This window comes from Dendrobates tinctorius, unplaced genomic scaffold (assembly GCF_039654945.1).
Source record: "Dendrobates tinctorius isolate UK_male_01 unplaced genomic scaffold, ASM3965494v1 ptg000154l, whole genome shotgun sequence".
Taxonomy (NCBI): Eukaryota; Metazoa; Chordata; class Amphibia; order Anura; family Dendrobatidae; genus Dendrobates; species Dendrobates tinctorius.
In genome coordinates, this window is record NW_027361821.1 from 2,424,230 (window position 1) to 2,438,367 (window position 14,138).

General features: G+C 44.1%; 1 protein-coding gene across 2 annotated transcripts in view; it reads right to left on the minus strand.

Moving 5' to 3' along the window:
- MTMR8 (myotubularin related protein 8) overlaps positions 1–14,138 on the minus strand; it is an 84,109-nt gene that overhangs the window by 10,358 nt on the left and 59,613 nt on the right. For both annotated transcript variants that reach the window (XM_073547569.1, XM_073547568.1), the window contains exons 9-11: positions 13,315–13,440; positions 10,401–10,450; positions 490–690 (exon numbers count right to left, since the gene is read on the minus strand). In XM_073547569.1, coding sequence (XP_073403670.1) covers positions 490–690; positions 10,401–10,450; positions 13,315–13,440 — 377 coding nt within the window. The remainder of the gene's footprint in view (positions 1–489; positions 691–10,400; positions 10,451–13,314; positions 13,441–14,138) is intronic.

Genomic DNA, 14,138 nt, shown 5'->3' on the forward strand with positions numbered 1-14,138 from the left:
TCAACTTCAAGCCACCATTCATTTCTCTTTTCCCCTAGCAGTCAGAGCAGATCCTGTGATATCCCCAGCAGTAGCAGCAGTCCCACCTTCCCTGACTGAGCAGCTGCAGTAGTGCCTCTACCTAGGGCAGCATTGTATGACAGTGCCAAGTAAAGTCATTGAACCACTCACTACAATCCATAGACAAACAATAATTGTACAATGTGGATTGTGTGACTTCATGCTTGAGCTTCTGCATATTAGCAATGACAAGAAACAAATCTACTGATCAGAAGGTATATCCCGACCCCTTTGATACAAAATGTATCATCTACTGAACTGAATTTGGAAGTGTAAATTGATTATTAAAGCAAAAAGTGCAATGTAGAACCGGATGGTAACCTCCTATCCAGGAATCTTCAGATGTGATAAGTCCACACAAACTGAAAATAACTGCATTCAAAGTACACAAAACACATAAGAAACAAACAAATTCCGTCAGATACTGACTTGAGTTCTTCACGCTCTTTTTGGGAGTTCCCAATGAAGTTTCCAAACTGGCAGGAATAAACATGATCATGAATTTCCAGTAGGTATTTTTCACTGAACTCAAAGGCACAAGGGAACTGCTCCATAAGATGCCACACACACTCCAGGAATTGTGTGAACACAGGAGACACTTCTTTGGGATCAAACTCTAAATGATGGCATCTGCAGTAGAAAAGACAGATCCGGTGAGGCTGCATATCTAGTCTGCCATATGATGAGCCGCATGTGTGTGTATATACGCTAGAAGCCTTGAAGGGGTTATCTACTGAATGGGCGAAAACCAGTAATGCTTTAAAATAGGAGCTTAACCCCTTAAGGACCAAGCCACTTTGTAGGTTAATGACCAGGCCTTAATGTTGAAATCAGACCACTGTCCCTTTATGAGGTTATAACTCTGGAACGCGTCAACGGATCCCGCGAATTCTGAGAATGCTTTTTTACTATATTTATTACCATTCTTTTTGTTTTTTTTAATTGTGTTTTATTTCACTTTTTCCAAGCGGTATTGATGATACCGCTTGGAAAAAGTATAATTTGTGTTTTGTTTTTTTTTTCCGGCATTCACTGAAGGGGTTAACTAGGGTGATACTTTTATAGATGGGATTTTTACGGACGTGGCGATACCAAACGTGTATTTTTTTGTTTATTTTATTTTTTACATAAAAATGTATATATTTTAGGGGAATTTTTTTTCATTATTGTTAAATTTTTTTTTTTTTTTTTTTTAAAAGTAACTTTTACCTTGTCCCTTTATGGGACTCTCACTTTTTCACTTTCATTGCAGCTATAATACATTGCAATGCTGTGAGCATGGTCTCAGAGGCTTTCCTTAGCTGGATGACCCGGGGGTTGTCATGACAACTCCGGGTCATCATGGCACAGATCGGGCCCTGCAATTACATCGTGGGGACGCCAATCTGAAGGCAGAGGGAGCCCCCGACCCTCTGCCTCACCCCTGAACGCTGCGATCGTGCCCGATCGCAGCAATCCAGGGGGTTAACAGCCAGGGGCAGCACGTAAGCCGCTCCTGGCTGTTAGTGCAGGAAGCTCAGCCACCGCAGCACTGAGCTCCTGCACTTAACCGGCAGGAGATGCTGAAATTTCAGCATCTCCTGCCCGCTCATGCTGTGGTTGGTCAGTCAGATTGGCTGGCCAATCACAGCGCTCTGGGTGCGGGGATCGACGGTATGGGTCCCTACACCTCTTGTCGTGCCTGTCAGGTGTCTATGACAGCTGTTGGCACTGAACGGTCACTGCGTGCTTACACGCAGTGACAGTTTAAATGCATGACAGGCATAGCCCGTCATGGTGCGGGAACTTACATCCTGCCATGACGGGCTATGAACATCAATGGATGTTGAGAGGTTAAGTTGTGAAAAACAGAACTACCTGCATATTGCACCTCTGCTGTGATACTAGAGTCCATACTGTGATGATAGTTCTGCTTTTCCAGCACAGTGACGTTTAAAGAGTTATTTCAACAAGTGTTTTAAGGATCATATCGCTCCCCTCTCCCAGCTTCCTGTGTGCTAGAGGCTGCACTTCTGCTCGATTGACCGTTCAAGAACAATAGCGCTGCTGGTCAGAACCATGCACTCTCTGATGCTGCAAGAAGAGGCAGCTTCGCCTCTGCAGCAAAGGATCCAGCCAGCTTCAAACTAGTGCTTACAAGCTCCATGGGAAAGAGCATATGAGTGCTGCACTCCTTGCCTAGGAGATCAGTCACCGCTGAGATTGCAGAGGTGGTGTGATGGATCGCACAGGGGGAGGGGTGTGTCGACTTCACTCGCCTCTGGGGAGGGGAGAGAATGACCCAGCAGGGATCGGCTTTCTGGCACCACCACTTACCCCAGGTCAGTCAGGGAACTGCACCAAGGGCAAACAGTCGCCGGAGAGGCTTCACTTATAGGTACGAGTTATTGAGGAGCTCCCAGTGAGGCTGGGGATATATACAGCTCTGGCAAAAATTAAGAGACCACTGCACAGTTTTATAAAAATCAGCTTCTCAACATGTCTGACAGACATTCCATTCCAGTGTCAGTTGAATTCCAACCAGGGTACACTTCATTCTACTTAAAGGGAATCTGTCACCCCTTTTTTGAGATATCATATAATGAGATCTTTCAATTGTGTGTCACATAAGGATTCTCTTAGTACTTTTGCTTCCCCCTGACCCCGCACCTTTCATGCATAAATACATCTGAACTGATATAAAAAAGGTATTTATGCTTGAAAGGTGCAGGGTCAGGGGGAAGCAAAAGTACTAAGAGAATCCTTATGTGACACAATTGAATGATATCATTATACGACATCTCAAAAAAGGGGTGACAGATTCCCTTTAATGTGCTTCTGATTAGGTGATCACCTGAACCAAATCTTATTTAACGAAGGAAAGTATAAAAAACCCTGTCGTGGTTTTCACAATCCTCTTGAAATAGGACAAGCAGGATGGCAAAACAAGTGCTAGTAATATCCCAAAAATAATAGAAATGAAAAAATAACTTAACCATGCCAAAAGGAGTTGAAAAGAAAAGTCTTGAGTGAGGAAAAGAAGGGCTCAATTCTGGCTTTACAAGCAGAGGAATACAGTGAGCATCATGTTGCCTCCATCCTTAACATTTTTAAGACGGCAGTTCATTACAACAAGGTCAAGCAGCAGACATTGGGGACAACAAAGTTACAGACCGGCAGAGGGCAAAAATGACTATATACTGACCGAGAGGACCGTCATCTTATTCGATTGTCACTCAGCAACCGCAGGATGACATCAAGTGACCTACAAAAGGAATGGCAAATGGCAGCTGGGATGAAGTGCATGGCACGAACAGTTAGTAACAGGCTCCTAGAGGCAGGGCTCAAGTCATGTAAAGCTAGAAAAAAAGCCTTTCATCAATGAGAACCAAAGGAGAGCCAGGCTGAAGTTTGCCAAAGACCATAAGGATTGGACCATAGAGGACTGGAGTAAGGTAATCTTCTCTGATGAGTCGAATTTTCAGCTTTGCCCAACACCTGGTCGTCTAATGGTTAGACAGAGACCTGGAGAGGCATACAAGCCACAGTGTCTTGCACCCACTGTGAAATTTGGTGGAGGATAGGTGATAATCTGGAGATGCTTCAGCAAGGCTGGAATTCGTCAGGTTAATCTATGCGAAGGACGTATGAATCAATCCGCATACAAAGTTATCCTTTTGCTCAGGCAATGTTCCCCAACTCTGAGGACTGGTTTTTCCTGCAGGACAATGTGCCATACCACACAGTTAGGTTAATCAATGTGTGGATGAAGGACCACCACATCAAATCCCTGTCATGGTCAGCCCAATCTCCAGACCTGAACCCCATTGAAGACCTCTGGAATGTAATCAAGAGGAATATTGATAGTTACAAGCCAGCAAATAAAGAACTGCTTACATTTTTGTACCAGGAGTGGCATAAGGTCACCCAAAAGCAGTGTGAAAGACTGGTGGAAAGCTTGCCAAGATGGTGGAAAGCTGTGATTAAAAAATAGAACTACACTTACCGGTAGTTGGGTTTCTAAGACCCTACACGACAGCACACAGGAGGTTGCCTCCCCATCCTGACTAGGGACAGTAAACAAGAGATTAAGTAGCCCTCCCCTTCCTCTAATCCCCAGTGTTTTCCAGGGACCACAGAGTGAATGCTTGAAATATTATTTATTCACATAAGTCACATGAACAAAATTTGGTTAGGGGGGGAAATCACCTGTGTTGTCGTGGAGGGTCTTAGAAACCCAACTACCGGTAAGTGTAGTTCTATTTTCTCTAATCCCCTCCACGACAGCACACAGGAGGTATACCAAACAATAATGGTTTAGGGAGGGACCACGGCTTGCAGGACTTTCCTGCCAAAGGCTAGATCTCGTACTGACATAAGATCTAATCTATAATGCCTAGTGAAGGTATGGACTGAAGACCAGGTCGCAGTCTTGCAGATCTGCTCAATGGATGCATTAGCTTTTTCTGCCCAGGAGACAGAGACAGCTCTAGTGGAGTTGGCTTTCAGGGATACCGGAGGAGGTAGATCCTGTTTTTTTTATAAGCGGCCGTGATTGCTTTTTTGATCCAGTTAGCTAGGAAGCTTTTGGATGCTTTCTTCCCCTTGTTCGGTCCGCCATATTGAATAAAGAGATTGATCTTTCCTCCAGAGTTTTGTCTCTTCCAAATAGATCAGGACTGCTCGCCGTACATCCAGTGAATGGAATCCCATTTCTCTCTCATCCCTCGGGTTATCACAGAAGGAGGGCAGTATTATTTCCTGGGATCTGTGGAAATTCAAAGACACTTGGCACAAAGGAAGGGTCTAGCCGGAAAATTATTCTATTGTCCAGAATTCTTAGATAGGGCTCTCTGATGGACAGAGCCTGAATTTCGCCCACTCTTCTTGCCATTTCAAGGGCTACGAGTAGTGCTGTTTTCCAGGATAGTTTATCTGGGCCTGGTCGAGGAGTCTAATGAACCCTCCATTTGAACCTTTTAGTACTATATTCGGGTCCCATGCTGGGACCATGTTGGATTTATTTGGATGGATTCTGGAAGCTGCTGACAAACCTTTTGATCCATCGATGCTCTGCTAGGTTTTGATCGAAGAAAGAACTTAGGGCTGATACTTGGACCCTCAAGGTGCTTGGTTTCAGACCCTTGGATAAGCAGTCTTGTAGGAAGTCTAGGATCTTTGTCAAGTTGGGGTGGAAGGGATCTATGGGAGTGGATCCGTACCATGTTGAAAAAGTCTTCCATATTTTGGAATATATGGCATTTGTGATTGGTTTCCTACTTTTTTTGTAGGGTAGATATCACTGCATCTGAGAGGCCTCTAGCTTTCAGGATTGTGGTTTCAAAAACCAGGCTGCCAAGATTAAGCTGTGGGGAGCCGGGTGAAGGATGGGACCTTGATGTAGAAGGTCGCGGTCCACGGACAGGATCAGGGGACCCTCTGAGTTCATCAGTTTTAGGGCTCCGAACCAGCTCCTTTTTGGCCAGAGAGGGGCGATCTGGATAGTGTTGACCCCGTCTGTCCTGACCTTTTGCAGAGTTTTCGGTATTAGGGGAATTGGTGGAAAGGCGTATGCCAGTACGAAGTTCCACGGGTGAGCGAAGGCGTCCACCCTTGAATGTTTCTCGTTTGAACCTATGGAGAAGTAATGCTTTGTTTTGGCATTCTCCCGGTTCGCAAATAGGTCTACCTCTGGGAGACCCTATTTTTTGGTTAAGGTATGGAATACTCGGACGTTGAGGCTCCATTCCCCTGGATCTAAATATGTCCTGCTTAGGAAGTCTGCCTCGATGTTGTCAGATCCTTTTTGGTGGAAAGCTGAAAAGGGACTGGAGATTGTGTTCTGCCCAGCTGAATATCCGTGCTGAAACGTTTTGCAGACTTCCGTATTTTGTGTTGCCCTGATGACGTAGATGGGCCACGGTAGTCATTGTCGGAGTAAATCCGGACATGGGTTCCCTGGACTGATGTTTCTGCTGCCTTTAGAGCTTCTTCTACCGCTCTCAGTTCTCTGTAGTTGGAAGATTGTTTTTCCATCTCTCTGGGCCAGAGTCCCTGGAAGACTCCCTGAGGTGATACTGCTCCCCAGCCACGTTTGCTGGCGTCTGTTGTGATCGATGTCATGGGATATTGTATCCAGGGTGTCCCTTTTGCTAGATTTCCCTGGTTGAGCCACCAGTTGAGAGACAGCTTTACGTGCTGGGGTAGGGAGATTCTCGTATTGAGGGTGTCCAGGTCTTTGTTCCAGCAGGATAGGATATATCTCTGGAGAATCCTTTAGTGGGCCTGGGCCCAGGGAACCACTTGGATGCAAGAAGTCATTGACCCCAATGTTGACATGGCAAACCTTATGGTCACCGTTTGACTTTCTAGAGTCCGAACTTTGATCTCACGCCTACCTGCTTGGTGGACGGAAGAAAGGATGTTTGGTTGTGGGAATTTAGGAGGATCCCTAGAAAAACCTTCCTGGTTGAGGGATTCAGGTCTGATTTTTCCATGTTTACCATCCAGCCCAGGGACGTCAGGGTCTGCAGGACTGTTTGTAGGTGTTGCCTTAGAATGGTGTTGGAGGGAGACAAGAACAGGAGGTCGTCTAAGTAAGGGACGACACATATATCCTTCCCTCTGAGGAATGCTACCACTTCTGCCATTTCCTTTGTAAATGTTCGGGGTGCCGAAGATATGCCGAAGGGTAGAACTCTGAACTGGAAGTGGTGTACTTCTGTGTCTAGAGTGACTGCGAACCTTAGATATTGCCAATGGGATGGATGGATGAGAACGTGGTAATAGGCCTCTTGGAGATCTATGGTGGCCATGGCAAAGTCTCGTCCAATCAGTGGTATCGTGGTCTTTATCGATTCCATCTTGAAGCGTTGGTACCGGACATGTTGGTTTAGCTTCTTCAGGTTGATGATGACCCGGTATTTCCCCACTTGGCTTTCTCACTAAGAACAGCCAGGAGTAGTGGCCCTGACCCTGTTCCAGATCTGGGACTGGAGAGATTACCGCTGATGATAGCATCTTTTGGAGTTCGGAGTGTAGAACTTTTTGAAGTCTTGCTGAAAGAAGATATGTAACTTCCAAGTTTTGTGGGGGGCTGGAGGAGAATTCTATTTTTTCTCCCCATCTGACCGAGTCCAGGATTCTTTGATTCGTTGTTATCTCCTGCCAGCTCAGGAAGTAGTCCGCGATTCTGCCCCCTACTTGCTTGGCATCATTTTTTATCTCGGTCTGAACGGGAGTCTTGAAAAATATTCCTGCCTCTTGCTGAGGCTTCCCAGAACTTCCTCAGTAGGCTATCCATCTTCCGGTCCAGCGGGTCTTTAAGCTGCGAGGAGTCCTCGAAGGGTAGCGGAGTCTTTTTAGCTACTCTAACTACCTGGATATCCACTTTTGGAATCTCATTCCAAGGTTTCGCGGCTTCTTTGTCCAGGGGAAATCAATCCCTCATTTCGCCCGGGATCTTTAGCTTCTTTTCCGGGAGTTCCCATTCTTCCAGGATTAGACTCTGGATATTATCATGGATAGGGAAAACGATTTTCTTCCTGGATTTCAGGACGCAAAATAGGTCATCCTGCACTGAGCAGGGTGGTCCAGCTTCTACTCCCATTGTGTTCCTGACTGCTGAGAGTAGTTCCTCCATATCATCTGAGGAAAAGAACCATTTCTTATCATCCTCTGACTGGGTTGGGGTTAATTCACCCTCTTCCCTCCAGTCCGCTGAAACCGATGACTCGGGTTCTGAATCTGAGATGTCCTCAGGGGCGTATTTCCTCTTCCTTGAGGTTGAGGGCCCCCTCCGAATGACTGGAAGAAGGTAGCCAGGGACGACTGGATTTCCATATAACACAAAACTGTTTAGCACACCTATAAAGTGGTGGTGCAACAAGTAGGATCCTAGTCCGTAATCATATGAATATAGAAACTTGGCACACACAGTATATATGATTTCCAGTGAAAAAGTGATTTTTAATATACAGTACATACAGTATAGACGTTTCGGTCACATTGACCTTCATCACAGTACTATGTATTGTACTGCTGTCATTTGCATAATGCTCAAAAGAGGGAGAGCATTATGGAGCCGCGGTGGGTGCTGTGTCATTGCCCTACATGCTGCATACTGAACGGACCGACTCTGCAAAGCTTTGCCTTTTGTCCCTACTCCCGGGGGGACCACTTACCTTTTGGCTCTCCCTCTTTTGAGCAGCGTACGGGGAGGAAGGTGCGGGACGATCGACCCCAGCTGCCCGGCTAACGGTAAGGGAAAACTCTGGGATCTCGCCGGCCCCATCCACGGAGCACATAGAACCTCTTCATTCTTGTTAGGGACAGGAAAACAACACTGGGGATTAGAGGAAGGGGAGGGCTATTTAATATCTTGTTTCCTGACACCTAATCAGGATGGGGAGGCAACCTCCTGTGTGCTGTCATGGAGGGGATTAGAGAAATCATGGTTATTCCACAAAATATTGATTTCTGAACTCTTCCTGAGTTAAAACATTAGTATTGTTGTTTCTAAATTATTATGAACTTATTTTCTTAGCATAATTTGAGGCGTGCAGGCACTGCAATTTTTGTTATTTTGACCATTTCTCGTTTTCTGAAAATAAATACAAAATTTAGTATTTGGAAAATAAGACATATCAGTAGTTTATAGAATAAAGGAGCAATTTACATTTTACTCAAAAATATACCTATAAAGAGAAAAATCAGACAAAATGAAAATTTTGCAGTGGTCTCCTAATTTTTGCCAAAGCTGTATGTAAACTTCCTGGCTGTCACTGTCAGTTCCACACTAACAGTACGGTATTCTGCCACCAGTTTCTCGTTTTCTATAATCCCCGTCAGACAACAGGCTTATATCGGGTCAGAAACGAACCCTGGGGTAGCGTATAGTAACCAACCGAGCGTGCGGACGTGGGGATTCGTGGATTGAGATAAAAGAGCAGCCCAAGATTAATTTTGTATTTAATCGCCGAAAGGCGCACTAGAAAGATAGAGGTACGGTCCGGAGTGTAGGGTACAGATAGATTACAATTATCATGTTATGTAGAATGTGACCACAGGAAGGCGCTGATGGATCACAGGTCCAAACCTTTGTTACGTGATTCTATGGCCGCGTCAGATAACGGGCCTCCTGCCAGTAGAAAAACTGAGTCCAAAATGAGAAGCTACCCATTATCCCCTAGGCTGCTCCCTTCCATATATCCTCTCCTCCCATATCTGAGTGTATAGTTTTCCAGGCAGAACCGTGGATGCCCATATCCTTCCGCAAGAAGCTCTAAATGGGATGGCAGCGGCGCCACTGGGTTCTGCTGGATTTTATCTGTGCAGGGAGACCAAATAATACAGCTGCCGTATTTAATTCCTGGTCGCTATGCTTTATAACTCAATAACGCAGAGTTCGAGGTGGCTGCATGATATGGGCCTGTGGGGAAAGGAATGTAGATTCCGATTATGTGCTCGCCTAGGTTCAGAGATATTGCATTCTTTTAATATAGGTCATTTTCTAGATTCAACATCTCAGAGCCTTGCGCTGGGAACCTGGGACCTGTGGTGCCACAATATCCGAATGGCAGCCTGAGTCAAACAAAGGAAGCCAGTTGGCTGGTAACTGCACAGAGTTCACACTCCTGTGATAGTTGCAGGGTCTATGCCTTTGATGATAATGGATTCAATGGTGCTCTGGGGGGGTAGATCATCAGAAACTGGGATTCATTTTTTTATTTTTAATAACCCAACCCTGACATGTACTTCTCAATATCTTGGTCCCCGATTTGTGTGGAGATGTCCTTGGTCTTCATGATGGTGTTTGGTTAGTGGGGCCTCTTGTTAATGGTGTTGCAACCTCTGTGGTCTTTCAGAAAAGGTAAAGTGTATATACCAACAGACCATGTGACACTTTGATTACACACAGGTGAACTTCCTTTCACTAAGCATGTGACTTATGAAGATAATTGCTTGCACCAGAAATTTTTAATGGGTTTCATTGCAAACGGGGTGAATACATATGCAACATGTCAATTTTTAGTTATTTGATCCCATAAATTTAATTTATGCCTATATTTTTCCAAGTTCACCAACTTAGATTATTTAGTGCTGATGCAGCACACCCAAATCAGATTACAACCGGTGTTTACATTTTTGTAATGTAACAAAATAGGTAAAAAGCCAAGGGAGGTGAACACTTTTGCAAGCTACTGTATACCAGCACTTCTGCGTCATTTACTCTTTAATACACTTCCAGCAATACTAAAGAAGAACAAGATGATGGAAAAGACATAGTACTCCTGATTTATTTTAATATTTGCTACAGCAGGCATGTCAGAAATGCTGACTGGTCTACTTTAAATACATACCTTTGAGAAAACTTGTGCCCTAGGCAAATCCATTCCTTTTCAATAAGTACCTATGGAAATAATGTGGAAATATTTTCAATAATCTGTATATTGTCCTACTTAATGGGGTATTCCCAAGTTCATAAATAGTAAAAGTCAGATAGTGAACGCAAATACAAGCAATTTCTAAATCTACTTCTGATTGACATTTTCAGCCGTTCTTGAGATATTAACACTTTTGTTTCTAGCTCTGCTTTTTGGAGACCGACCACTGCTGCTAAACAGCAGAACATGCGCAGTGCTTACACACCCCTCTTCTATGGAGCTTGCTACATAGCAGTGGTCGGTCTCCTAGACAACACGATGCAAACAAAAGTGGTACAATCTCAAGAACAGCTGCAAATTTTAATAAGCAGTAAATTGCAAAAGTGCTTGTTTTTATAAGGACTATCCAACAATATTCATGCACGAAGATCGGAGCAAACCTTTAATAAAAAGAATATCAAAACGCCAACATAAGCCAAGACGTCTTGCAAAAACAAAGATTTGACAAGACGACTAAAGCTGGCCATAAACATGGAGATAAATTAACTATTTTTTCTTAATTACCCATTTTTTGGATTGTTCTTTTCTGAAAATTATCAGAACAGTTTCCAATCTGTTTTTTTTTGGCAGCTGATGCATTATAAAACGGTTTTGTGTATAGTAAATGCTTGTACAGATAGGACCACAGTCCTTGTACTGCCTGCCGGGAGAAATCTCAAGTGTGTATCGTAATGTTTAAAGATGCGGTCACTGCCTTTCAGGGCTTATTTACAGCATTCTTTAATGCTGTAGATAAGCCCATGGTCCGACCTGCAAGATAAGAAAAATATGTTTTATTATACTTACCCGAGCATCTGCTTGTAATGCCGCCCTCCTGCTTGCTTCATCACTCCCCAGGATCACGCTCCTGCGCAGGAGTACTTCTCTGCCCTGTTGAGGCCAGAGCAAATTCCTGCAGTGCCCAGGGCCTCTCTGACCTTTCCTGGCACCTGCGCACCGCAATACTTTACTCTGCCCTCAAAAGGGCAGAGAAGTACTCCTGCGCAGGAGCGCAACATTGGGGAGCAATGAAGCAACAGGAGGGCGGCATCACAAGAAGATGGGAGGCGCTGGACCCGCACCTGTGACACCCATCGGACCGAACCGCATCAGACCAAACCCCCCCCCCCCCCGATGAGTATAACAAAAGTTATTTTTCTTCTCTTACAGGTCGGACCGGGGACTTATCTACAGCGTTATAGAATGCTATAGAGAAGCCCTGAAAGGCAGCCGCTGCATCTTTAGTGGCCAAAACAGGTGACAAGTTGCCTTTAAGTTTTCACACACTTCTGGTTCTGTGTCCCCCAAAAAGCTGATAAAGCAGACTAAGAGAAAAAAAAAAATCCTGCACGGCACAAGTGACTGAGAAGTCATGTTACGTCTATTTCGTATTAAAAGGGGCCACTAAAAATACTTCTAGCAAAAAAAAAAAAAAAAGCAAAAGTATGGGTGGGGACTTGTCTCCACGAACAAATCGATTAGACATTTCCATTCAAGTTGCTCAATCCTTGCCATTTGTCGGGGATGAGTTGTGAGCCCGCCTTCCATATTGCATCAAGGGTGTCCAACCCACAGGCCACGAGGCCCAGGATGGCTATTAATGTGGCCAAAAAGATTTCCAGTGAGATGCAGTATTTAAATGCATAGTGAGCCGCTGGCCCAGTTGTTCAAGCCGCCAGCCCTTTAATTTTTATGGAGAGAATTGTCTTTCCAATAATTTTTATTAACATTTTTAAACATTTTAAAACACTCGAGAAGGGTGGGAAGGGTGGTTATAAGGGGGTAAGGTAGGGATAACTGGGGAAAGGGAAAGGACAATACATTGATATGTAAGGTATTACAATAATATTTGTAAGACACAATATAGTGAAATTACTAAAAATTAGTTAACAAGAGTATTACATAAACCATACTACAGATAAAGAGAGACACATTCATGAGCAAAAAAATCAAGGATAAATTTCACACCACCGTGCCCATTTTTTTAAAATATTTACTGAAACAGTCGTTGGTAACAGCGAATCTATGGTGAGAATTGTGAGCATGCACACAGTGTTCTGGACATTGCCGTAGACTGGATTAAATTCAACACTAACCAGTGCCAACCCAGCTCTTTGCGGGAGGGGAGTTAAGAAGCTCCACCATTCTGTCCCGCTCACATTGCTTGTCTATAGCTTTCCTTATCCGACATCTAGGAGAGTCTCTGTACCACAGTCTCAGTGGATCCCATGATGTATAGAGCAGTCTCACGTTTCCTACATGATGTATATACAGCAGTGTTTCCTATGTGATGTATATGTAGCAGTCTCAGTGTCTCCTATGTGAGGTCAGCCAACAACGAAATCGGTCACCTGGTGTTTGCTACACCATCTGAGAGCAGCATAATTTATAGTCAGAGACCCTGATTACAGCAATGTGTCATTTACTGGGCTGCTTGATGCAGTTTTGATAAAATCACAGTTTTGTCTTCTACAGATATACCAGTTCTCTGAATGCTGAGCTCAGTACGACTCTGCCCCCACCACAGATTGTCAGCTTTCTGTGCATAGATAGAAAACTACTAATCAGTTTTGGGGGCTGGGTTATAAAGAGCTCATGAATATGGAGAAATACCTGGCAGCATGTTTACTAGTCCGCTAGTGATTCAATGTTATCAACAGGAGATTATCAAATCTACAGCAAGCAGCCAGTGTCACATCACTGTAATCATTGTATCTGTCTTGAAATTATTCTGTTCTCACATTAGGTGGCAAAAAACAGGTGACTCTCTAAGTGTATGGATGTATTATTACATGGTTCCGTAACGGAAAAATTTGGCAAAAGCAAAATGTATAACAGTGAGCAGTCTTACCATGAAACCTTTAACTGTTCTGTAGAATGGTTCAAGAAGAAGACTACCTAATGAACAGACTTGTGCTGTGCGATCCCAACCATCTGAGCAATGAACCAGGATGCTGGTATTATCATCTTTAACCGCCTGTCAAGAACAAGACTGAAAAGATTAATGACTGAAATCTAGGCAAGCTATTGCACATTACCAGGTTACGCACTCCAGCCCAGCTCCATTCAAGTACATGGGGAAAACGGGAGTTTATGGGGCTTCATTCATTATCACTCTGCGTATCATCTTGTTCATTGATGGGAGTCCCAGAGGGAAGCCCACCCCCAGATTATAAAGTCATGGCATATCTCTAGTAATATGGCATCCCTTTCTCGGAGAAGCATACCCCTTTAATGCAATCTCCACATTTCTCAGGTCTCATCTGCTAGGTTTTAAGGTCCAATATCGCCCTTATTTCACTTTTATTACAGCTGGACATAGCCACTTCCAGCATTGCAACTTTTTAATAATCCTCCATCACTGCGGCTCCAATTTTCATCATCAAGGAAACCATTAGCGGAGAAGAGAGCAGGTCGATGAGGCAGTCAGCAACACTGTCTTTTCAGGCAGAGCATTATTACGGGCTGTGTTACGTGGATACAGCAGTGCGAGTCTATATGTTTCTCTCGAACTGGGAGACAAGGGAACCACACTGTCATGATAGCAACATTATAGGTAAATCAATAGTGTCAAATAAAATCATACAAGGGGGACAGCGGCGAAACAGAATTAATAATGGAACAGTGGTGTTCCCATAGCAACCACATTCTAATCATTATTTTTCTAAAAGCCAG